Below are 27,076 nucleotides of genomic sequence, written 5' to 3' on the forward strand. Positions count from 1 at the left end.
AAGCTTTCTCAGGGGGTGTTTGACAGCAATCATAAATCATGAAAATCCGCCCCAATAAAAAGTATTTATACATTCATATTCATACGTGGTAGCCTTGCCTCCTCTTAACTCTAGTTGGTTGACGCAATAGTGCTTTTGAAAAGGCAACTGGACTTCCTTGAAAACGTGATGACGAAAGAAAGAAGGAAGGAAGAGAAAAGAAGGAAGGAAGGAGAGAGAGAGGAAGGAAGAAAAGAAAGAAGGAAGGCATGAAAGAAAGAAAGGAAAAAGGAAAGAAGAAGGAAAGAAAAAAGGGAAGAAGGAAGGAAAGAAGGAAAGAAAAAAGGAAACATGGGAAGGAAAGAAACAAAGAAAAGGAAAGAAGGAAGGAAGGAAGAAGGAAGGAAGGAAGAAACAGAAGGCAAGAAAGAAAAAGGAAAGAAAAAAGAAAGAAGGCAAGAAAGAAAAAGGAAAGAAAGCAAAGGAAGGAAGAGAAAGAAGGAAGGAAGAAACAAAAAAGGAAAGAAAGAAAAGAAAGAAGGAAGGCAAGAAAGAAAAAGGCAAGAAAGAAAAAGTGAAGGAAGGAAGAGAAAGAAGCAAGGAAGAAGTAAAGGAAAGAGAAAGAAAGAAAGAAAGAAAGAAAGAAAGAAAGAAAGAAAGAAAGAAAGAAAGAAAGAAAGAAAGAAAGAAAGAAAGAAAGAAAAAGAAAGAAAAGAATTAAGTAATTAATTAATTCTTGGACAGGCCAGAAAAAATGACGCTTCCAGTCCAACCCCCTGCCTTCTGCTGGGAGTCCTCCAATTCCCCTCTTTCACCCCCCCCCCCAATTTCCCCCGGGGCCTTTCCCACAGAATCCCCCGGGCTCCTCGTGGTGCTTCTGCTTCCCACGGAAGAGCTTCGGCTTCCAGTTGCCGCAACAGACGCTCCCAGCTCCAACAAAGGGGTGTTTCGTAAACTCCCTGCCCATCAATATGTTGGAGTTACGTGACAATGAAGCCTGCAAAGCCAAGCTGGAGAAGCCTTGGCAGTCTCGCCCCGTGTCCCGAAATCTGCTGGGTTTTTTCCCCCGTGTTGGAGAAGGACCGAATGAATCACCTTAACTCTTCCCTCTCCGGAAATAATCTGCCGATGCGAATCCATGGTGTGGCTTGCTAGGATTCTCGCTCTTACGAAGGATAAAGGATCTGCAGGATCATCTCCTACCGGCCCTCCCACCGCCCAGCGGGTTCACATAGGACTACCCTCCTCCGGGTCCCCTCGGCTAGACAGTGTCGGCTGGCGGTCCCCAGGATGAGGGCGTTCTCTGTGGTCGCACCGATCCTCTGGATTGGGTTGCCCACCGAGCTCTGGACGGCCCCCGACCCCCGCACCTTCCACGCCGACCTAAAGGCATGGCTTTTTCACCAACTGCCCTGATCTGTTGTGGATTTTAACTTGGGGATTGGGGATTTTAAATTGGTTTTAATATTTTTTAACTCTTATTTATTGTCGGGTTGTTTTATTGTTGTGAGCTGCCCCGAGTCCCGCGGGAGAAGGGCGGCATATAAATCTGACTATAAATAAATAAATAAAATAAATAAAGGAGACCTTTCTAGCTGCTTAGAGTTCTTTGGCCCTGCGTTGATAGGTGGTCCAAATACCTATCAATATTTATATGCACACAGATTGGCAGGTACAGGTGCTCCTCGATTTACAGCCATTTCTTTAGCGACCGGTCAAAGTTCGTTTGTTTTATTTCTTAAATGTATTTGCCGCCTCTATCTCGCCATGTGGCTACTCCAGTTACAATGAGATTGGAAAAAAAGTAACTTTAATTTAATTTAATTTAATTTAATTTCCAATTTATATACCGCCCTTCTCCCTGAGGACTCAGGGCGGTGTACAGCCAAGATAAAAAACATAGAATACAAATATTAAAACATTTAAAAATATATATAAATTTTGGCCTACTGTCCAGTTCTTCACGATCCCCACCCCACCCCCCGCATAACTGTTGTGCGGTGTCCCAGCGGTTAAAAAACACCGGCCGTGTCAACTGAAAGGAGGTTGGCAGTTTGAGACCCGAGCGCTCCAGGATGGGTTGAGCTCCCGTTTCTGCCTCAGCTCCTTTCGAACCTAGCAGTTTGAAGAAAAACCTGGATAGCTACCTGTCTGAAATAGTATTGAGGTCTCCTGCTCGGAGCAGGGAGTTGGATTAGAAGACCTCCAAGGTCCCTTCCAACTCCGTTATTCTGTTAATCAGTCATAGACAAGAGGAGTGGGGAGGGTCAACCTGTTCTCCACAGCATCAGAGGGCAAGATAAGAAGTAACGGATAGAACGTTTGGATCTGTTAAAGACAGATCCAAACCTGGAACTAAGGAGAAACTTCCTGACGGTGAGAACAATTAATCCGAGGAATAGCCTTCTGGAGTTGTGGGGTGCTCCATCGCTGGATTGAACAACCCTTTGACTCGTCTGGTGTAAAGATCTGCCTTAAGCAGGAGGTTGGACTAGAAGAACTCGAAAGTCCGGCCATACGATTCTGCATTTTTGGCTTTGTATTGTTTGAATCCAAAACGTACGCTGAGATTCTGGAGCAGAGGTCTTCAAACTTGGCAGCTTGTGGACTTCAACTCCCAGAATTCTCAAAGCCAGCTCTCAAACTTGGCAGCTTTTAAGACTTGTGGACTTCAACTCCCAGAATTCTCCAGCCAGCTCTCAAACTTGGCAGCTTTTAAGACTTGTGGACTTCAACTCCCAGAATTCTCCAGCCAGCTCTCAAACTTGGCAGCTTTTAAGACTTGTGGACTTCAACTCCCAGAATTCTCCAGCCAGCTCTCAACCTTGGCAGCTTTTAAGACTTGTGGACTTCAACTCCCAGAATTCTCCAGCCAGCTCTCAAACTTGGCAGCTTTAAGACTTGTGGACTTCAACTCCCAGAATTCTCAAAGCCAGCTCTCAACCTTGGCAGCTTTTAAGACTTGTGGACTTCAACTCCCAGAATTCTCAAAGCCAGCTATCAAACTTGGCAGCTTTTAAGACTTGTGGACTTCAACTCCCAGAATTCTCCAGCCAGCTCTCAAACTTGGCAGCTTTTAAGACTTGTGGACTTCAACTCCCAGAATTCTCAAAGCCAGCTCTCAAACTTGGCAGCTTTTAAGACTTGTGGACTTCAACTCCCAGAATTCTCAAAGCCAGCTATCAAACTTGGCAGCTTTTAAGACTTGTGGACTTCAACTCCCAGAATTCTCAAAGCCAGCTCTCAAACTTGGCAGCTTTTAAGACTTGTGGACTTCAACTCCCAGAATTCTCAAAGCCAGCTATCAAACTTGGCAGCTTTTAAGACTTGTGGACTTCAACTCCCAGAATTCTCCAGCCAGCTCTCAAACTTGGCAGCTTTTAAGACTTGTGGACTTCAACTCCCAGAATTCTCCAGCCAGCTCTCAAACTTGGCAGCTTTTAAGACTTGTGGACTTCAACTCCCAGAATTCTCCAGCCAGCTATCAAACTTGGCAGCTTTTAAGACTTGTGGACTTCAACTCCCAGAATTCTCAAAGCCAGCTCTCAAACTTGGCAGCTTTTAAGACTTGTGGACTTCAACTCCCAGAATTCTCCAGCCAGCTATCAAACTTGGCAGCTTTTAAGACTTGTGGATTTCAACTCCCAGAATTCATAGCATAGCTGGCTGGAGAATTCTGGGAGTTGAAGTCCACAAGTCTTAAAGATGCCAAGTTTGAAGACCTCCGTTCTGGAGAATCACCAGCGGCCGATGGATTTGAGAACGGTTTCATCCTCCCCTCTAAAAAACAAAACAAACCGGAGAGCATTTTCTCAAAAAGGAAGCGACTGCTTGAGCCGGGATCTACTTCAAAGAACCGAACCGAAGATCAACCCTCAAAGAAGAGAAAGCGTTGTGAGTCTTTTATGTTTTCCCTGGGCTTTTAGCCGTGTAGGTGGAAGCTGACAGCTTGCTATGGCAACAGAGGTAGGGGCAGCTGAGTAGGAGAAGAAGATTTCAAGTGGTTTTTGTTTTTTTCTCTGCCCGGAGTCTGCAGCGGCTTTCAACTTACACTTCTTGACTTTCTGGAAAGATCTATCCGTTTTGGGGAAATAGGTCACGATGGAGTTTTGGTTGTTGCTGCCGCCGCTGCTGGCTTGCCTTCGAATATATGTTTAAGCCGATTGCAGAGAGATGCGTGCTAGTCTTGTGAATTATTTAGAATAGAATAGAATAGAATAGAATAGAATAGAATAGAATAGAATAGAATAGAATAGAATAGAATAGAATAGAATAGAATAACAGAGTTGGAAGGGACCTTGGAGGTCTTCTAGTCCAACCCCCTGCTTAGGCAGGAAACCCTACATCACTTCAGACAAATGGTTGTCCAACCTCTTCTTAAAAACTTCCAGTGTTGGAGCATCCACAACTTCTGGAGGCAAGGAGTTCCACTGGTTAATTGTTCTCATTGTCAGGAAGTTTCTCCTTAGTTCTAGGTTGCTTCTCTCCTTGATGAGTTTCCACCCATTGCTTCTTGTCCTACCCTCAGGTGCTTTGGAGAATAATTTGACTGCCTCTTCTTTGGGGCAGCCCCTGAGATATTGGAAGACTGCTATCCTGTCTCCCCTAGTCCTTCTTTTCATCAAACTAGACTGTTGTGACCGAGATTACCAAACACAATTCAGTCCTGAACAAACGTATTTTATTAAAACAGCTGAGAATTAATTCATTCTCAGCTTAGTCCAAAATAAAATTCTTCGGCCTTATCACCAACCTTTGATGTCTTTGGCAACCTGCCAAAGGCTTTTCTTGGCAAAAAACTCACAAAGTTCAAGAGATGCTGACAAGAAGCACTGGAATCAACGTTGCTTTCCTACAAAGATCCCAAGAGCCGTTGCTGCTCTTTTAAGCTTTATCAGAGGGGCCAATCATCTCCTGGCCTTACTTCTGAGTCGTCCTTTTTGCTTCAGCTGTTCTTGCCTTCTGGCAGCTCTTCGCATGCGTGCACTAGGAACAGGCTCCTCCTGTTCCTCTGCCTCTCTGCTGTCTGCCTCTAGAGGCTCCGGAGTCCGCGCATCGCTCCCAGATGGCCCTGGCCCCATCTCTGCCTTCGACGCAGAGCCCTGGTCCGGGCCTTCCCCTGACTCCAGGGCTGGTCCATGGTCCTCCCCAGCCTTCTCACTGTCCAACTCCGCTGCCAGCTCCGCAGGCTGCTGGCAACCACAATATAGACATACCCAGTTCCTGCAACCGTTCTTTATATGTTTTAGCCTCCAGTCCCCTAATCCTCTTTGTCGCTCTTCTCTGCACTCTTTCTAGAACCTCCACATCTTTTTTTACATCGTGGCGACCAAAACTGGATGCAATATCCCAAGTGTGGCCTTATTACCAAGGCATTATAACTTAACAGTGTTCGTATAATTGTTGATGGGCTGTACCCCCATATCAGAAATGGTGTAGGGTTTCCTGCTTTGGGGGGGGAGGGGGTTGGACTAGATGACCTACAGGGTCCCTTCCGACTCGGTTAATCTGGGAATCAGATGCATGCATGCAGGATCCAATCTGGGTTTTGTCTTCCGGGTTTTCGGACTCGTGCTGAAGCCCATCCTCAGAGAACATCTCCCTAATGGATTGTGTGCCGTTCTAAAAAAAACCACACACATACACAACAGTGCACACTCCGCGAGGGAAAAGTTCTCCGAGGATGGGCTCCAGCACGAGTCCGAAAGCTCGGGAAGGCCAAACCTTCTGGTCCCGGCGAGTGACCCAGATTGGATCCTGCAAAACATTTATCCCGGGGAGCACGTCGATTCGCATCAAGCGATCGTCGGGAGTTCAGCCTACAGATGGGCTTGTAATTTATTCATGTGCAATGCAGGAGAAGAATTGTCGGGTCATGCAGTCAGTTGGAAACGAATGCACGAAGCCACTTCCCTTATGAAGGGCGGCTTTTTGAATCACGATTCACGTTTTTAATACAGAAGGTTTTGAAGATGGAGAGGAAGATGAAAGCAGAAGATTTTTCCTTTATGGGTCTAATGGAAAAGGACCTGGAGAAAAAAATTGGAACTTTGTTATTATATTTTGTGTGTGTGTGGGTAGGGCTATGTAGGTGCGCTTCTGTAGGTATTCCCCTTTGAGTTTATTTATTTATTTATTTATTTATTTATTTATTTATTTATTTATTTATTTATTTATTTATTGGTTCAATTTATATGCCGCCCTTTCTCCGGAGACTCAGGGCGGCTTACAATGCGTTAAGCAATAGCCTTCATACTTTTGTATATACCTGTTTAGTAGGGCTTTCGGCCCCCCCCTAAGCGGTGTTCTTTTTTTATACAAAGTCAGCTTATTGCCCCCACAATCCGGGTCCTCATTTTAGCTACCTTGGAAGGCTGAGTCAACCTTGAGCCTGGTGAGATTTGAACTCGCAGTAATTGCAGGCAGCTGGCAGCTAAGTGCTACTTTAACAGCACTTTAGTCCGCTGCGCCACCAAAGGCTCTTTGGTGAGTTTGAGATGCTGAAGAAATATCTTTTCTCCTAGGAACTGGAAGAGAAACACAGGGAAGCTCAGCTGGCGGCCCAACACCTGGAGTTGCATCTGAAGCAGAAAGAACAAATGTATGAAGAAAGACTCAAAGTAAGAAGTGGATTTGATCCTTTGGAGACAGGGGACTTTTCTCATCCTCCTGCATTGAGTTGGGAAAGGAAAGGAAATAGCAATAGCCCTTAGACTGATAGACCGCTTCACAGCCCTCTCTAAATGGTTTACAGAGTCAGCCTCTTGCCCCCCCTCTCTCTCTAACATCTATCATCTGTCTATATCTATCTATCATCTATCATCTGTCTATCTCTCTTTCTCTCTCTCTCTATCTATCTATCATCTGTCTATCTCTATATCTATCATCTATCTATATCTATCATCTGTCTATCTCTATATCTCTATCTATCATCTGTCTATATCTCTATCTATCATCTGTCTATCTCTATATCTATCTATCTCTATCATCTATCATCTATCTCTCTCTCTCTATATATATATCATCTATCATCTGTCTATCTCTCTATCTCTATCTATCATCTGTCTATATCTCTATCTATCATCTGTCTATCTCTATATCTATCTATCTCTATCATCTATCATCTATCTCTCTCTCTATATATATATATCATCTATCATCTGTCTATCTCTCTATCTCTATCTATCATCTGTCTATCTCTCTATCTCTATCATCTGTCTATCTCTATATCTATCTATCTCTATCATCTGTCTATCTCTATATCTATCTATCTCTATCATCTATCATCTATCTATATATATATCTATCATCTATCATCTGTCTATCTCTCTATCTCTATCTATCTATCATCTGTCTATCTCTATATCTATCTATCTCTATCATCTGTCTATCTCTCTCTATATATCTATCTATCTCTATCATCTAACATCTGTCTATCTCTCTCTCTCTCTCTCTCTCATCTATCTATCATCAAATGATTTGGGGGGACGTGGTGGCTCAGTGGCTAAGCTGCTGAGCTTGTTGATCGAAAGATTGGCAGTTCAGCGGTTCGAATCCCTAGTGCCGCGTAACTGGGTGAGCTCCCGTGACTTGTCCCAGCTTCTGCCAACCGAGCAGTTCAAAAGCAGGTAAAAAATGCAAGTAGAAAAACAGGGACCACCTTTGGTGGGAAGGGAACAGCGTTCCGTGCGCCATTGACGTTGAGTCATGCCGGCCACATGACCACGGAGACGTCTTCGGACAGCACTGGCTCTTCGGCTTTGAAACGGAGATGAGCACACCGCCCCCTAGAGTCGGGAACGACTAGCGCATATGTGCGAGGGGAACTTTTACCTTTAGCTTATTCTTCCCCCTTCGTGCTCCCCTTCTGCATTAGCTGTCTTTTTCAAGAAATCCCTGGGAAAGTCCAGCAAGAGCTTTTAACAAATTGTAAGAGATTGTTAAGGAGGAGGATGGGGCTCAAATTGCCATGGAACTGTTGAGCGGCTATTCAGATGTCAGGTTGACCCAGGCAGAAAATACGAAGAAAGGATCGAACGAAACTCTCGCCAAATAATGTCCACAGTGCCAGGCAACTGAACAATTAGACTCTAAGTAGGACTGACTTTTGAGTTGGGCATGCCAGCCTCCTGTTCAGCTCAATCATTTTTTTGCTCCTATTATGAAACATCTAGAAGGCATGTCGAGGTGTGGGCTTTGGTGGCCAATCTTCATCGGAACCCCTAAACACTGACCTCCCCTAAACTCAGCTGAAGACATTACCTAGCCTGGTAATGAAATATTCGGGAACCAACCCACAAGCTCGGAGAACGAACCTCTACCCTCATCCTATACCCGAGCTACAGATATTCGCCACCGTTGCCAATATCCGTGTTTCTCAAACGTAGCTTTAAGATAAGATAACCTTGATTGTCACTTGTTTCTGCGAACACATTGGCACACATTTAAAAATGAAATTTCTGATACCTGCTGTCAATTTCTATCTATCTCTATCATCTCTCTCTCTCTCTCTCTCTCTCTCTCTCTCTCTCTCTCTCTCCATCCATCCATCCATCCATCCAATCTGTATGTCTGCCATCTATCGTCTATATATCTATGTCTGTCTGTCCATCCATCTGTCATATCCATCCATCCATCCATCTATACTATAGATGACATAGTATGTCATCTATCATCTATGTCTGTCTGTCTGTCTATCGATCTATATCTATCTATCCATCCACCCATCCCATCTATCCATCCATCCATCCATCCATTCATCAATCTAATCAGTATGTCTGCCATCTACCATCTATATATCTCTGTCTGTCAGTTCATCCATCTGTCATATCCATCCATCCATACTATAGATGACATATTATGTCATCTATCATCTATGTCTGTCTGTCCATCCATCTATCTATCTATCTATCTATCTATCTATCTATCTATCTATCTATCCATCCATCCATCCATCCATCCATCTAATCTGTATGTTTGTCATCTATCATTTATAACTATTCGTCTGTCCATCCATCTGTCATCTCTATCCATCCATTCATCCATCTATACATCTACACTATAGATGACATAGTATGTCATCTATCATCTCTGTCTGTCTGTCATCTGTTCGTCCATCTATCCACCCACCCACCCCACCCATCCATCCATCCATCTATCCTATCTATCTTCCATCCATCCATCATCTATAATCTCTCTCTCTTATGTATCATCTTTTCCATCCATCCATCTCTCATCCATCTCTCTCTCATCCATCCATCTTATCTCTCATCCATCCATCCAATCTATCTATCTACGTTATCTATCTATCTATCCATTCCCATATGCATGCATGCACATACAAATACATATGCTACACACACAAACACCCCCCCACACACACACATTAATCACAGTCCATTTTGAATACATTTTGTGAGGTTTCTTTTGAATGGAGCACCTGGAATGCCACTCCAAGACCAACTCCGGCTTTTTCAGCCCCAGAAAGCGTTTGCAAGTTCCTGATAGGGTTTGGCCTTCCAGAGACTTTTCCAGGTGTCCAAAACGGTTTAAGACAACCCAAGTTTCGCTGGAACGTCAAGAGGCCTAAAAGTAAGGCCTGCTTGTTTCCTCCTTCCCACAATCCCCGCAGGTGCTTGATAACCAAATGAAGAAAGACTTGGCGGACAAAGATGCTCTGGAGAACATGCTGAGGAAACACGAGGAGGAAGCTCACGAAAAGTGCAAAATCCTTGCCGAGCAGAAAGCGGTAAGCGGGGCTGCTATTTAGCTAAGGCGCTGCTGTTTCAATTAGCTTGAGTCACCCGGCTGCTTGTAGGTGATCTTAGTCACATCCGAATGCGTAAAATGTCACTTGCCCCGGCTTAGCGTGAGCTAAACACGCATAATTGTCATATCAATATTGCCGGCGTAAAAGATGTTTTCATGCGGAGGAGCTGTTGAGAATTCTCCCCTGCCTCCTGTTGGGAAGCCGTGGTGTGCTTCGGAGAACACGCCTGCCGAGCCCCGTAGAATATTTTGAGCAGGGTTGGAAGATGGGGCCCGCAATTCCCGTAGAGCTCCAGGTGATTTCCATGAAGCTCAGACAGACGGAGGTCTCTCAGAATGCTCAGAAACATTTTTGAGAAGATGGCCAACTTGGTTTTTAATTCTAGAAGCGAGAAAGGGCTTCGCCCCTTCCGATACTTTCATCCGTGGGGGTGCAGCTCAAGGTGCTCCTTGTCACCTTGGAAGCCTTAACTTGGCTTGGGGCTGGGTTACCTGTAGGACTGTCTTTATCCAAGACAGAGTTCACCTGTCCAGTTTGATCTGGCAGATTTGGACATGTTGCAGGTGCCGTCGGCCAACGATGTCGACTGGCAGGAACGAGAAGACGGGCCTTTTCTGCGGTGGCCCCTGCTCCGTGAGATATCGTCCCCCTCGGAGATTAGAATGGCTCCAATCTTTTTCGAGGCCTTAAATCATGCATGTACAACTTAGACAAGCACTAGCACTGATTAGGTTTCCTAGTTAGGATACTAAAACATCTGCAAGAAAGCCAGCAAGCTCAGGATCCCTCATATCAACCCCGAGCTACACATATTCTTCTTTATTAATACAATATAGTTAATGCACATAATCCTGTTTGCTTCCTTTTTACGATCGCTTAATTATTCATATTCATTATTCATCATGGGACGCGGTGACTCAGTGGCTAAGATGCTGAGCTTGTCGATCGAAAGGTTGGCAGTTCAGCGGTTTGAATCCCTAGTGCCGCGTAACGGGGTGAGCTCCCGTGACTTGTCCCAGCTTCTGCCAACCTAGCAGTTCGAAAACATGTAAAAAAAAAATGCAAGTAGAAAAATAGAGACCACCTTTGGTGGGAAGGGAACAGCGTTCCGTGCGCTTTTGGCGTTGAGTCATGCCGGCCACATGACCACGGAGACGTCTTTGGACAGCTCTGGCTCTTTGCCTTTGAAACGGAGATGAGCACCTCCCCCAGAGTCGGGAACGACTAGCACGCATGTGCGAGGGGAACCTTTACATTTAATTATTCATAGAGTCAGGGCGACTAGATGGAGCTCAGCCTTGACTGACCGGATGCCCTTCCTGACACCTATGTGGAGTTCACAGCAGAATTTTTTTTTCTTTGCGCCCTAGCATGGCTGGCTGAGGAATTCTGGGAGTTGAAGTCTGTAGGTCTTAAAGTTGTCCAAGATTGGGCACCCCTGATTTAAATACTTGACTGGGAGTCGGAAGGGCCCCCTTTCTTAGCTCTACTGTTAGTAGATGAATCATCACTGCTGCCGTTTGTATTTATTTAACCTCGTGGGTGTTTTTTTTATCGTTTTAATGGGGTTTTGTTTTGTTTTGTTTTTAATTGTTTTTTATCATTTGAGAATTTGTAAGCCTCCCAGAGTCAATTGGTTGAGTCGGGCGGCTGGAGAAATTGAATAAATCCATCACCGTTCGAACACCGCTGTTAATACAGCAAGGGGGGAATAATCTGTGTCTTCTTTCTTCAGATGATCAATGCCATGGATTCGAAGATCAGATCTCTGGAGCAGAGAATAGTGGAACTGTCTGAAGCTAACAAGCTGGCAGCAAACAGCAGCCTGTTTACTCAGAGGAACATGTAAGCATAAAAGCTGCTATTATCTTGTCTTGACTCACACCCATTTGGAGAAGTTTACCAAGCCGGTTACTCATTGTGTAGAGCGTTCCTTTTGATGCTCCTTTGAATTTGGAGCAGAGATAGGCCCGAACAGGCACCGCAGAGAACATCTCTGAATCTCCCCTAATTGCATTCTGTCTGTCTGTCTTGTCTGTTGCCAGAAAGTTTGCCAAGTGTGTTTGCAGTCTTGGCATCTTTATCAAAAATTGCACGAGATATCTAAAATCTTGCAAATTGATTGGAAGGGGGTGGGGGGAAAGGGATTGGATGCTGTTCTGAGGATGCTGGAATCTAAACTAGCTTTATGGGTTTCCGAAACCGAAATAAAAGGCTGCATCAAGAGAGGGACAGAATCAAGATCATGTGAAGTGCGAATACCACTTTATAAGGCCTTGGTAATAAGGCCACACTTGGAATATGGCATCCAGTTTTGGTCGCTACGATGTCAAAAAGATGTGGAGACTCTAGAAAGAGTGCAGAGAAGAGCAACAAAGAGGATTAGGGGACTGGAGGCTAAAACGTATGAAGAACGGTTGCAGGAACTGGGGATGTCTAGTTTAATGAAGAGAAGGATCAGGGGAGACATGGTAGCATCTTCCAATATCTCAGGGGCTGCCCCAAAGAAGAGGGAGTCAAGCTATTCTCCAAAGCACCTGAGGGCAGGACAAGAAGCAATGGGTGGAAACTCATCAAGGAGAGAAGCAACCTAGAATTTAGGAGAAACTTCCTGACAGTTAGAACAATTAATCAGTGGAACAACTTGCCACCAGAAGCTGTGAATGCTCCAACACTGGAAGTTTTTAAGAAGAGGTTGGATAACCATTTGTCTGAAGTGGTGTACGGTTTCCTGCCTAAGCAGGGGGTTGGACTAGAAGACCTCCAAGGTCCCTTCCAACTCTGTTATTCTATTCTAACTAAAATCTTGCAAGTTGTGGGCCAGTTACCTCTGAAGGACTAGGCTGGTTAGGGCTAGGGCCAATCTAGAGAAAAGAAGGACTAGAGTGTGTGTGTATGTGGGGACGGGGATGGGGGGGGGGGACGGGACAGCTTGGCTGTTTTATTTATTTATTTATTTATTTATTAAATTTTTATACCGCCCCCTCTCCCGAAGGACTCGAGGCGGTGAACAGCCAGAATTAAAAACACACAATACAAATATTAAAATACATTAAAACGAAATTAAATTGTCTTTGGCTTCTCCAATTTAAAACCCCTTACCCATAAAATTCCCCAATTAAAAAATTGTTAACTGTCTCAGGAATTCTGGGAGTTGAAGTCCATAGGTTGTAAAAGAGCCACAATTGCCCACCCCTGGGTTAGACTACCTTAACACCCCCCCACCACCACATTCCTCCAATTTTTTTTTAAAAAAATATTTATTTAGGAAAGCCCAAGAAGAGATGATTTCTGAGCTTAGGCAGCAGAAATTTTATCTGGAAACCCAGGCCGGAAAATTAGAGGCGCACAACAATAAACTGGAGGAACAATTGGAAAAAATCAGTCATCAGGACCACACCGACAAGACTCGCCTGCTGGAGTTGGAGACGAGGTTAAGAGAGGTAAGAAAAAAAAAGTTTGAATCTTCCGACCGTTCGCACTACCGATTAACTACCATTTTCTGCAGGACCGCCAGCGTGGTGTCCTTTTTCCTCTGCTGACCGGAAGTCTGGTTCCCCTACCGCAGAGTCTCCTCCTAGCACGCCATCCTTTTTCCTCTACCTGCCCTAACTGAAAGCCCTATCAATTGTGAAGCCAAACAGCAACAGGGAGCCACAGCAGAGGGATGAAAGAGCCACATTTGGCTCCAGAGCCGCAGGTTGCTGACTCCTGAGATATACCCTGTGAGCTGCCAGGGAGGGCCCAACTCTGCTCTCTTCCTGCCCACCAGACAGTCCAAGCTCTGCTATTTCGTTGCCCTCTGGGAAAGAGCCTCTCCTTCCTGCAACTCCACTGTTCTGACCCAGCTCCCCAAACACGACAAACCCTCTGAAGCGAACTCAAAGATTCCTTGATTAGGAATGCCGGCAGCCCCTGCAAAACGTTTCTCTTTCACCGCAGGCTAACAACTCTGTCTGGCCGGGAGATGAATAATTGTCTGCCATAACTATTCATCTCCGCCCCCTGCCTTTTATCCCCAGAGCTAGGGTGGGGCTTCGCTAGCAGCGGTGGCTCTTCCGTCCCAAGGACCATCCCATAGATTTCCACTGCTCTCCTCTCCTCTCCCTTCTGTGCATCTGTGTGTCAGGCACTGGACCCAGCTGTTCTTCCTCCTCCTCATCATCAGCCACCTCCAGACCTGGGGGCTGTTGACTCTCCATCTGAGGACTGACAGACGGCCCAGGCTCCGCCTCTGTCTCTCTCTGCCAGCTCCATTCCCTCTTCCCCCTCCGAGCTCCCAGGTTGCCTTGATGCTGATCCTGACTCCCATGCCCCATCCTCCTCCTTCTCTGATTCAGCTGCTGGAGGGGCCGGTGGCCGACAAGCCACAACATCCACACTATGCCTACAAAGACTCCTTCCACAGAAGACCAAGTCTTCCGATGAACTTCTGCTTTTCAGAGGAGCCTTGGGCACCTGCTTAAGGGTGTGAGGAAGTCCTTCCAGAGGGACTCCATTCACACGGGCAGCAACCTTTTAAAAGCAGCACTGTGCCCCCAGATGAAACAAATGAGCTTCCCCGTTAATCAGATGGCATCGAGTCTTGTTTCTCAAGTGCCAGACACGTTTTGGCAGGGTGTAAACAGAGACAAAAGGCTGCGGGGATAGAACTATCAACAAGCACATTCGTGATCATCTGCTGCTTCCCAAGATTGATTCTGATAGCTTAGAGCAGTGTTTCTCAACCTTGTTAGGTTGAAGATGGGGTGGACTTCAACTCCCAGCTGGCTGGGGGATTCTGGGAGTTGAAATCCACCCATCTTCAAGCTACCAAGGTTGAGAAACACTAGCTTAGTGTTGTGAGCTGAAATATGGAAGTTCCCTTTCTCCCACGTTTGCATTAACCAGTAAAACGAGGACAATAGGCCGCTTCCTTAGGGCTGGGAAGAACTGGGAAGCAGTATATACCGTAAGTCTAAGTGCTGTTAAGAGTTGTGGCGGCACAGTGGTTAGAATGAAGAATTGCAGGTTAATTCTGCCGACTGCCAGCAGTTCGATCCTGACCGGCTCAAGGTTGACTCGTCCTTCTGAAGTCGGTAAAATGAAGACCCAGATTGTTGGGGGCAAGAGGCTGACCTTGTAAACTGCTAAGAGAGGGCTGTGAAGCGGTATATAAATCTAAGTGCTAGTGCTTTTCCTTTTTTTCCTTTTTTTCTCCTTCCTTCCTTCCTTCCTCCGTTCCTCCCTCCTCATTTTCCTCATTTTACCCACCTCGGAAGGACGGAAGGCTGAGTCAACCTTGAGCCTGGTGAGATTTGAACTGCTGAACTGCAGCTAGCAGCAGGGTGGATTTGATTTAAATTGAGTTGATTTAAATCACAATTTCAATCATGATTTAAATCACTAGTAAAAAGGCTTGACTTAAATCAACTCGATTTAAATCATAATTTTTAAAGAGCAACTGTCATCTCTTTGACCCACTGTTGATTCACCGATAGTCCCAGTGTTGCAGAATATACAGCCTCCTGCTACATAACTAAGCTCCATTTCATGCTGAATAAACTAAATTATTTATGTATCTTAAATAGAAAACTATCTTACGATAAGATTTTTACCCCAAAAGTTTTTTATTAATATAAATTCGATAAAAATCAAAAAAATCCGATTTAAATAGCCTTGATAGTACAGGGGTTTAGTGCACCCTGTTATTAACACAGCTGCCTGCAATTTCTGCTGGTTCGAATCTCTCCAAGGCTCAAGGTTGACTCAGCCTTCCATCCTTTCTAAGGTAGGTGAAATGAGGACCCAGATTGTGGGGGCAATAAGCTGACTTTGTATAAATATACAAAAGAATGAAGGCTATTGCTTAACGCATTGTAAGCCGCCCTGAGTCTCCGGAGAAGGGCGGCATATAAATCAAATTAAAAAAAAAAAATCTGATTTTTTTTGATTTTTTTAAAAAAATCATTGATTTTTATCCACCCTGGCTAGCAGTCAGCTGAAGTAGCCTGCAGTGCTGCACTCTAACCACTGTGCCATCTCGGCTCTTCAGGGTTTACTACCTGTTCAGATGGGAATTCATCCCTTTTTTTATTTGGAGGTCAGCTTTTTTAAAAAAAAAAAAACCCCAGAGGATATAGGGAATTTGAAAGGTCCTTTGAATGACATTTTTTGTGTCCGTTTTTTTCTTGGCCCGTGCGGTCCGATCTTTTCATCCTGTACTCCAGGGAAGTGCTGGACGTTTGAGCCTTAAAGCAAGGACGTTCACTGCTCTCCAATTCCCCCCCTTTAGGTTAGCCTTGAACATGAAGAACAAAAATTGGAACTGAAGCGACAGCTTACCGAACTTCAGCTCACCCTCCAGGAGAGGGAATCTCAGATTTCAGGGTTGCAAGCGGCTCGATCGGCCTTGGAAAGTCAGCTCCGGGAAGCTAAAACCGAACTGGAAGAGACCACGGCGGAAGCTGAAGAAGAGATCCAGGCGTTGACGGTAAGCTTTTGAAAACTCTGGGCTCGGGGGTCAGGAGCCGCGCGCGCTGCTGGCTCTTTTGAGTTTGAAGCGCTAGGAGAAGGTTTGAAGCGGCCCGTTTCCTGTTCAAAACCTCCGGTGAACTTTCAAAGCTCGTGAAAAGGTTTGCCACCCATTTGTCAGAACAACCCAACTCCAATAAAAAAAAAAAAAAAAAACTCCCGAGACGAGCATCATCCCAAATCTTTCATTTATTGGAATAGGTATACTGGCACATCTGGGAAAAACCCGAATCTGAGAGTTCTCTGATTTCGAAATACAACCCAGATGTGTTTTGTTTTTCCAGCCCAGCTCTTAAAATCGACGATAAAGTGCTACTTTAGGATTGTTCCTCAGTTCCCCAAATACGACAAACCCTCTGTAGCTGAAGCAATGATGCCTTTATTAGGAGCGCCGGCAGCCGCAGCCAAAAGTTTCTCTCACCGCAGGCTAACAAGTCCGGCTGGCCAGGAGATGAATAGTTGTCTGGCACATCTATTCATCTCCACCCGCTGCCTTTTATCCCCAGAGTTAGGGTGGGACTTCGCTAGCAGCGATGGCTCTTCCGTCCCAAGGACCGGCCCATAGATTTCCACTGCTCTCCTCTCCTCTCCCTTCTGTGCATTTGAGCGTCAGGCACCGGACCCAGCTGTTCCTCCTCCTCTTCATCAGCTACCTCCAGACCTGAGGGCTGACGGACGGCCCAGTCTCCGCCTCCGTCTCTCTCTCTCTCTCTCTGCCAGCTCCATTCCCTCTTCCCCCTTGGAGCTCTCAGGTTGCCTTGATGCTGACCCCCGACTCCCACGCCTCCTCCTCTTCCTCCGATTTGGCTGCTGGAGGGGCCGGCGTCCAACAGGCCACAACACAAGGTGTTCTGAAAGGGACTGAAGGGCCTGTGGCTGTGGATTCCACCTGGAATCCCATCGTAATCTCACTCTGATTTCGAAATACAACCCAGATGTGTTTTGTTTTTCCAGCCCACCTCTTAAACTTGACGATAAAGTGCTATTTTAGGATTGCAGGACAAGTGTTCTCTTAGGTGGTGAACTCTCCCGCTCCGAATAAGGCTTCTGCGACATCTTAAATTCTCTGTAAATCAAAACATATCCCTGGGAGCTAATACCTCCATGGAGCTCTTCCTTTCGAAAGAGTCCCCCACAGGGATATACCCTTACCTCAAATGCATTACAGGTAGTCCTCGACTTCCGACAGTTCACTTAGTGACTGCTCGAAGTTACGAGAGCTCCGAAAAAGCGACTTAACAACCGTTTTTTTTCACACTTAACGACCGTTGCGGCATCCCCGTGGCCCGTTGATCAAAATTCGGACGCTTGTCAACTGACTCGTATTTATGACGGTTGCAATGGCCCAGGGTCACGTGATCCCCTTTTGCGACCTCCCGACAAGCAAAGCCAGTTTCACTTAACGATCGTCTTACTAACTTAAGAACCGCAGCGATTCATTTAACGTCCGTGGCAGGAAAGGTCGTAAAACGGGACGGAATTCACTTAACCAATGTCTTGCTTAGCCATAGAAATTTGGGGTCAATTGTGGTCGTACGTTGAGGACCACCTGGACTTAATAAGTGCACTGACTCTTTTTTTGGGGGGGGGGTGAAAGTTTGCTAACATTGATAGGCAGGGAAAGAGGCTAATTTTACAGGTAAGTCGCTTTAATTTAGTTCCTTGGACCAGCTTTCAAAAAAAATTAATCCCAATTTTTGCATAAATCTCTGGAGTTTTAATAATGTCCTTTTCCGTCCTGCCCTGTTCTCTGCATCTAAAAAAAATCAGGGCTACTTGTTTTTTTTCATTATGATGTTGAAAATATTCTATCTTCATAACAGTTCTGACATTATTATCCTTTCTGGGTAGAAATCCAGATTGGTCAATATCAGCATGAATAAAAAGTCTGGAAAATCTTTTTAACTCTCTCAGCCATGATTTACACTCATCGGTCAATAACGAAATCAGCCTGTACTTCTTATCAGAGGTCAAATCTTGACCTTCCTTTTGGTAATAAAGCAATATTTGCCTCTCTTTTTTTTTTTTTTTGCCAAGAATCTGGCACGGCAGACGCCTTGGGTAACAGCGTTCATCGCAGTTTTTTTAAAAAACGGAATTCCATTTGGTCTTCAAAAAAACATAACATAAACTCTTGGTTTACGAGCCTTGGTAGTACAGTGGTCTAAAGCACCCTGTTATTAAGACCAGCTGCCTGCAATTACTGCAGGTTCGAATCTCTCCAAGGCTCAAGGTTGACTCAGCCTTCCATCCTTTCTAAGGTAGGTGAAATGAGGACCCAGTTTGTGGGGGCAATAAGCTGACTTTGTATAAATATACAAAAAGGATGAAGGCTATTGCTTAGCGCATTGTAAGCCGCCCTGAGTCTTCGGAGAAGGGCGGCATATAAATCAAATTAAAAAAATAAAATAAAATAAAATAATTAAATTAAATTAAATTATTAAATTAAATTAAATTAAATTAAATTAAATTAAATTAAATTAAATTAAATTAAATTAAATAATTAAATTAAATTAATTAAATTAAATTATTAAATTAAATTAAATTAAATTAAATTAAATTAAATTAAATTAATTAAATTAAATTAAATTAAATTAAATTAAATTAAATTAAATTAAATTAAATTAAATTAAATAATTAAATTAAATTAAATTAAATTAAATTATTAAATTAAAAAACTTGGAAGTCCATCCGGTCTGGTGCTTGCCCTATTTCCATTTTCTTTCTAACTTCTGATGGATCAAAATGGTTTTTCAGAAGATGGGTTTCGGTTTTTTCCCCCTATCCGGTCTGGCCAAAGTGTGGCGCATGTGATACTATGGCTGTGTTCTGTTTCTTTGCTGAAGCGGCTGTGATATTTTTGGGGGGATCTAGGAATTGGGAAAGTGCGGAAGCTCCTGAAAGCAACCCTGTTTTCTGCCTTTGAGCTATTAGCTGGAGCTTGAAGGACTCAGAGGAGGACTTCTTGCAGAACGAGGGGGCGATAGGGCTGCAACACCTGTCACCCCCATTGATCGGGGGTTGATTTGGCTAATCTGGCTAGTCTAGGCAGGTGTCCCCTCCCTTGTCCCCCCCCCCCATGTGTATCCCTCCTGAAGCTGCAAGCTTGGTGGAAGAGAACGACCATCCAGATACACGTATACCAGTCTTTAGTCAAAGGATCTTCTGCATATGTATTTTGTGGGCTTAGCGGAACTGGGGAAGAGATACGCTCTTTCAGTTGGTTGCTTAACGCATTGTAAGCCGCCCTGAGTCTCCGGAGAAGGGCGGCATATAAATTGAACCAATAAATAAATAAAAGTCCACCTCCCATGTAGGACACTCAGAAGTCATGGATGTCGTGGTATCTGAGGCTTGGGCACTAGTGGGATTCACCCGTTGTAAAAACCGGTTCGCTTTGTGCGCTCTCCAGAGGCCAGAAATGGGCCCGTTTCCGGACTTCCGGTACTTCCGGTAGGCCTGTTTTTTTTGCCCTCCCCAGGCTCCAGAGGCTTTTCTAGAGCCTCCAGAAGAGCTAAAAAGGTCTCCCCGAGTCACCAGAGGCCCTCTGGAGGCCAGAAACAGGCCCGTTTCCGGACTTCCGGTAAGCCCGTTTTTTGCCGTCCCAGAGCCTCCGCACACGCCCTTCACTTACCTGGCATCCAAAATGGGCCGCATGGAGACTCCGGGGTGGGGAGGAGTGGACGGGGTCAGCCATTCCTTGGAACAACCGGTTCACCGAACGAGATTAAAATTAACATCCGCTTCATGCGAACCGGTCCGAAATGGCTGACTCCCACCCCTGGGCTTGGGTTCGTAAGTGACACTGCTCGGCGTACAGCTATGCCAAAGTTTGGATAGTTTGGATAGCGTTAATTCTGCTGCACTGTATTATTATGATTTTATATAAAACACAGTGTAATTGGCTTTGCAAATATCTTGTTCTTGAAGCTCTGGAGACTTCCCTGCTAATTGGACATCCGTAGCCTTTCTCAACCTTGATGCCCTCCATACTGTTGGAACTACCATTCCCTAAAAGTTCCAGCCAGCACCACCGATGGTTGCACGGGCCAACCAGAAAAATCTGGGATTTTTTTTGTGATTGTGGCTTGTCTGGAGAGCATCCGGTTGGAGAAACCTGGAGTCATCCACGCTCGGATACGTCAGGAAGATGATTTTTGTATGATTTGATGCTAGACTCAAAGGTGCATCTGAGTTGGCGTAAGACTCAAATATGAAGAGACGTCCATAGAGACGAACAGTTTTTTTTTTTTTTTTTTTATTGAAAAAGTTTTCAAATACAAATTTTTCCCCCTTTTTCCCCCCCCTCCCCCCCCTCCCTAACCCCCCCTCCCCACCCTTCCCCCCCTGTGACTTCTTCGTAACAAAAAAAAAAACCCTAATTCATAACAGATTACTTACTCCCTCCTCAAAATACTGACCTTTACTTACTAAAAGTATTATAAATCCCCCTTTATCCATACATCTCAGAAAAGAAGAAGAGAAAAAAACAAAACAAAAAACAAACACATTATACTATAACTATTATAAAATAACTTCTAATTTAGCATAATAGTGTTTTATATCTATACATTATTGCAACAATTCAAAACCACCTTCCACTTTAAAACTATACGATAAGTCCTACTTTAATAACATTTCAAAGCGGGCTCCCCATAAAATCTAATTTAACATTTATTCCACTCTATCCATTTCCTCCACTCCCCTAAATGTATCACTTAAAAATCCCTTTTCTTAAACTAATCAATCTGTAGCTAGCTTATTCACCCACTGTCTTACAAATTTACCATACACAACAATTCTTGATATCTTTAATTCACTGCCCACACTACTTAAAAATATATATATATATATATATATATATATATATATTCCATTATATCTAAATAAAAAAAGAAAAGACAATAACTTTAAATTTATAGTCCATATAATATCGTCTTGAAGTCTTTCCACTGGATTGTTAGAACCAACATCCATAATAGGGTAACATAGCTTGCTGATGCAACAGTTTATTCAAGGTCTCCAATCATATCTGCCCCCATCAGTAATAAACATCTTCTTATATATATAAAAGTAAAAACAACCACCCGAGTGACATTATAATTATATTCCATATAATAATAATTGTGGGTTTCATCAGGATTATTAATTTCCATCATCGTATTGGGTAACAACCCGATCTTCTGCATGTCCCAATGTGATTCTCTTGCCTTATAATTCAAAATAATTATAATATATTTATCAACACAAAAAGAAGTTTCAAAGTAGATAATTCAAAACCATCAATTTGAGGCTCTTTCCATGTCCCAAAATTACGGCAATGCAGAGATCTGCCACTATCCTCAGGATGATATTGACCAATGTGTCGCCTCCTCTATGTTTTCACATAATCATTCATATTTTAAAATCACTGGCTTCACTGTTGCTTGGGTTAGAAATTTCTATTTTTGCACAACCTATTTCTTTTTTGTTTTCTTTTTGTGGGTTTGACTTCCATCCTAATTTTTTGTGTCTCGCGTTTCTTTTTTATCCCTTGTATATCCTCTAATTGGTTTCCATGCTTGTCCTTGCCTTGATAAGTCATCACATTAAAATCAGATGGCACTTCTCTCGAATTTGTAGATAATCCAGCTGGGGTATCCGATAAATCCAAAGGCAATTTATCTGGTACAGTCTCTGTCTTTAGTTCCAGCTCCTTCTGCTTATCCTGTATTATATCTGAAGACGTTAAATTCATTTTCAACCTATTTTGATAAAATTCTTCCGCTCTTTCAACAGTATTTAACTGGTATCTTTCTCCTTGATATCTCAATATAATACCAACTGGGACGTCCCACCGGAATTGAATATTTCTCCTTTTTAACTCAGACACCAGAAAGCCAAATTTCTTCCTTTCCATTAATATCTTAGGTGGGAGTTCCTTGTAAATCCAAATCTTTCTTCCATACAATTGCAAATTAGAATTGAAGGAATTTTGCACAATTTTATTCCTAATTTCTTTATCTGAAAAATAGATTACCACATCTCTAGGCAATTGCCTTTGCTTGGCAGTCCAGGAGTTTATTCGATAAGCTCTGTCAATCCTACAAAACACTTCCTCAGGTTGAATCTTTAAAATCCCAGCTAGAAATTCAGAAGATATTTTCCTTAAGTCATCTCTGTTATTTTCCTGCAAACCTCTAAGTCTTATTGCATATTCTGTAAAATTATATTGTATCTTTAGAACCTCTTTTTCAATCCTCTGTTGCAGAGTTTCTACATTACCAGACTTTTGATCAGCATCCATTTTAAATTTTTCTTCTGAACTATAATCCTGAATATTTAACAAATCATTTTCAATTTTTTGAATTCTATTGTCCAATTTGTCTTGAATTTCATCCATTTTTGACTCTAGTAAATTAGCATTTATTTCCAACCGAATCATGAATTCTGACATTTTTAAAATTTTTTGCTGCAAAAAGTCAAACTTGGATTTCACCAATTCCTTAGTTTCCTGCTTAAATTTTTCAAGTTGCTGATTCACAATCTCATCCCTTCTTTTAATCTCCTCTAAGAGAAATTCTATTATATTAAAATCAGGTTTCTGGGACTGAAGAGTTAAAACTTGTTCCTTTAAATTCTTAGTGGGGGAATCCCCCCCACCTATTTTTTTGTCTGACTTCACAAGCCTCAGTGCCATGTTTCCGCCTAAGCAGGCTTTGTTAGAAGAAAAAAAAAACAAGACAAAAGACTTCCAGCCAGCAACAATCAGGCCTCCAGGGGAAAAAGAGAAAAACAAAAACAGGAGCGGAGTTTTGTCTACAAATGTAGCCAGTGGTATTTATTCCGCTACATTGTAATAATAAAAAACGGAAGAACTTTCCCTCTCAAACTCTTCTCCAGCCGCGGCAGACGCCATTTTAAAAAAAACCTTTTTTCCTCTTTCTCTTCCTCTATTCTCTTAAGTAATTTTTAAAAGATAAGTAAAATACTTGCGCTTCAGTATTACAGGTCCAGCTCACATTTTCTTTGAGTAATCTGTCAAATTCGCAGGCTTGCTTTTGACGCCTAGCTCTGCATTAGCAGAGGTCTCCCAAAGCCCGGAGCAGCGGCTGGGGATATGGGGCATCTCATCCGCTCCATCCCAAAAGTAAAAGAAAAACTTTTGGGACTCTGCAGAGAGTTCTACCCACCCCTGCGGGCTCTATCTCCGTTTCCTCATGGGAACGGAGTTTTTTCGAGCCGCCGTTCCGTTGTGAAGGCGGCTCTGACAGGCTATGGAAGCTGACGATCCCAAAGGAACGTCTGGCGGCGGCCAGCAGCAAACAGGAAGTCCTATAGAGACGAACAGTTTGACCAAGTTTGGATAGGTTGTGATGCTGTTAGCTTTCAAATTCGGCGGGTATAAATTGCCCAAATAGCAATGGGGAAGATGGTTGGGTGCGTGTGCCATAATCTGTTGGTTTCTTGCATCCTTGTACAACAAGTTGGCCTTTGCTCTTCTACGTGGTCCTTTTCAGTGGAGGTCCGTTTTGCCTTCCTTTGAGCATCCTTCCATACCTGTAGAAGCTTTGGAAGAAGGACTTACTGTATTTTTTGGAGTATAAGACACACTTTTTCCCCTTCTTAAATGGGGCTGAAAATTTGGGTGCGTCTTATACACCAAATGTAGCTCCACCCACCTGCTAGCCCCCACCTTTTGGCCTCTGCCTCCCAGCAATTTACCTCCTTGCAGCAAGAAGAGACAGCCCATTTCAGCTTCAGCACAGCCTAATTAGCACAAGTTGATTGTCCCTTGGGTCGGCCTCCCGACTCTCAGCTGTTTCAGGCTGCAGGGATGGCCATTGCCTATTGCTGCGCGGGCCTCTGCTGCTTGCTGCAAGGAAGTAAATTGCTGGGAGCAGATTTTTTTTTTCTTGTGCTAACCAAGCTATGCTGAAAACGAAAATGAAAGTAAAGCAGGCTATTTGCTGTTTGCTGCAACGAGGCAAAATTGCTGGGAGGCAGAGGCAGATTTCTTTTCCTTGTTTTCCTCACCAAAAAAGGTAGGTGCGTCTTTATAGTCCGGAGCGTCTTATACTCCGAAAAATACGGTAGTTAATTCTGTTAACTCTTATCTAGCGCCAATTTAGTGCTGAACGTTAGTTGTCCCAATTCTTGCGCTGTAGGCTCAAGCAATCAATCTTCTCAACCGCAGTACGATCTTGATTCTTTGTGCCTGACGATACTTAATTCATCTGTCGGATGTATTTATTGTCCCTAATACCTTTTGATTATACTCCGAAAAATACGGTAAGTCTAAGTTCAGAGGGGGTGGACTTAGACTCTTTGTGGGAACATAACGATTCTAGGCTGATGACTTGTTTGACTCCCCCCCCCCTTTTTCCCGGCTCTGCTTGCCCTTATAACAAATATCTTTGGACAGGCAAGCATATAACTTGGTTATTTCACAGCACCAACCTTTCGTGTTATGAAGTCCCAAAGGGTACTTTTTCCAAAAGGCAGCTTTCGGACTTTTTCTTGGTTTTTCCTTGAGGATGTTTCGCTTTAAGAAGCTTCTTCGGTTCTGACTGAATGGTGGGAGGATGGAAGGAAGGATTTATATTCCTTTTGCAGGCATCTGGCGGTTAACCCAGAATCTACTCCTTCACGACGGTTTATCGCTGACGGCCAGATGACCGCAAGGAATGTAAATCCATCCGTCCTCCCATCATTTCGTCAGAACCTGAAGAAGCTTCTTGGATGAGAAGCGAAACGTCTTCAAGGAAAAAGTCCACTTTGCTTTTGGAAAAAAACACCTTTGGGACAACCAGGACCTGGATGACCGAGAATCTCCATAGGATCTCCCTTTAGATACAGTTGAAGCTTTAGCTTCCAGAGGCCGACACCGCTGGGTTGTTGTTGTAGTTTTTGCCCAGCCAGGACTAACAACCTGCAGGATCTTCCCTAACTCTAAACCTTTTGCTTGCTGGTAGATTGTTCTATAGTTCACTGAGCAACAGCTGTTCGATGCTGCCTCTGATGTGTGCAAACATTGATGATCAAATTCTTACCTCCTTTAGGCACATAGAGATGAAATCCAGCGTAAATTCGAAGCCCTTCGTAATAGCTGCACAGTGAGTATTCCACCGAGACCCTTGAATTATTTTGAAATCAGAGGATGAGGAAGGGAAGCGGTCCACAATTGGTGGCTCTGTCTGCTCCTTGGAACGTCAAAGGCTTCGAAAGGGGTCCTTGGGCTTTCCCCCGAGCTAGCAGAACCAAGACTGATGTGAATTCTTACTTGAGATCTCCAGAAAAAGAAAACAAAAAAAAAATAATAATAATATTATCCACTCTGGAGCTTTGAAGCCTTCGATCTGGCGTTGGCCACTTCGAAACCTCGCGAAAACGAATTGGAAAATAAAAAATAAAATCTCATTTCAGTGCAGCTAATAAGAATGGTTTAAGCAGCTGCCACAAACGATGGGTATATGATATGACATTTCCCAGACGGTGGGAAATAGCTCGTACGCTCGGGCACCCAGCCAGCCTCGATGTCTCTTTAAGATGACACTCCCTCACCCTGCGGATTGAACTGGGAGCAACCCAACCTCCCGTTTTGAGCATTTTGTGACCGTCGCTTTTGGAATTGCGACGCGAGCTGGTTGCGTTTTGGCTGCGAGCTGGGGGAATGGCTGCATGCACGGCTGCCTCGCTGCATCCTTTGCCGCAGGTTCCCCTTGGATGGAAAATGCCGAGCCACCCTTAGGTGTCTCTCTGCCCTACCTTTCCCGCGCCCCATCCCCAAATCATGCATGCAAACGCTCTCCTCCACTTTTCCTTTCCCTGCCATTGGCACCTTGAGCGAGAGCCTCGCCATCTCTCAATGCTGCAATATTGCATGCGGAGCAACGCATGCCGGATCTCGCGCCCACGAAACAAACGGTGAGGGGGGCCTCGAAAGAAGCGTTTTGCAATGAGACAAAAAAAAAACAAAACCCCTCCACCGGGGCAAGGGAAGCTGACGGCGTTAAAAAAATGCGCATTAGCCGGTTTGGTTCAATAGCGGCTGAGTTCAGGTGGATGTTTTTGAAGTTGGGGCAGAAAACGTTTAAAAAAAATAATAAAAAAATGACACGTAATTTTAAGATGGGAAGTCCTGCGTGCTTCCAAAGCCCTCGATGGTCGTCGTCCGTTTGGTGGTTTTTGGAACCGATGATGCCCAGTTGCTTCTTGAAGAAGTTGTTCCTCTTCCTACTTGCTGTTTGTAACTCCTTAAAAGTAAGTTCCTGGAAAAGAACGAGGCCCAAGAATTCACTGCAAAGTTTGGGCCTCCTGGGTGCACAAATCACAAATCTGTTCTTGAGTTTAGAGGAGTAGAATCAAGATCACGTGAAGTGTTAATACCGCTTTATAAAGCCTTGGTAAGGCCACACTTGGAATACGGCATCCAGTTTTGGTCGCCACGATGTCAAAAAGATGTGGAGACTCTAGAAAGAGTGCAGAGAAGAGCAACCAAGAGGATTAGGGGAGGATTGGAGGCTAAAACATATGATGAACGGTTGCTGGAATTGGGCTTGTCTGGTTTAACGAAAAGAAGGACTAGGGGAGACATGATAGCAACTTCCAATATCTCAGGGGCTGCCCACAAAGAAGAGGGAGTCCAGCCATTCTCCAAAGCACCTGAGGGTAGAACAAGAAGCAATGGGTGGAAATGAGGACCCAGTTTGTGAGGGCAATAAGCTGACTTTGAATAAAATATACAAAAGTATGAAGGCTATTGCTTAACGCATTGTAAGCCGCCCTGAGTCTCCGGAGAAGGGCTGCATATAAATCAAATTAAAAAAAAAAATC

The 27,076-nt window shown here is 44.0% G+C and overlaps 1 protein-coding gene across 1 annotated transcript in view; it reads left to right on the plus strand.

The window, feature by feature from the left end:
* Window positions 1-27,076, plus strand: part of CIT (citron rho-interacting serine/threonine kinase) — a 108,520-nt gene that overhangs the window by 37,517 nt on the left and 43,927 nt on the right. The window contains 6 exon segments of the mRNA XM_070950566.1: window positions 6,504-6,599; window positions 9,611-9,727; window positions 11,484-11,593; window positions 13,017-13,191; window positions 16,023-16,220; window positions 25,303-25,356. Coding sequence (XP_070806667.1) covers window positions 6,504-6,599; window positions 9,611-9,727; window positions 11,484-11,593; window positions 13,017-13,191; window positions 16,023-16,220; window positions 25,303-25,356 — 750 coding nt within the window.

Source organism: Pituophis catenifer, unplaced genomic scaffold (assembly GCF_029215685.1).
Source record: "Pituophis catenifer annectens isolate HBS135680 unplaced genomic scaffold, rPitCat1.0.hap2 SCAF_10, whole genome shotgun sequence".
In the NCBI taxonomy this organism is placed as follows: Eukaryota; Metazoa; Chordata; class Lepidosauria; order Squamata; family Colubridae; genus Pituophis; species Pituophis catenifer.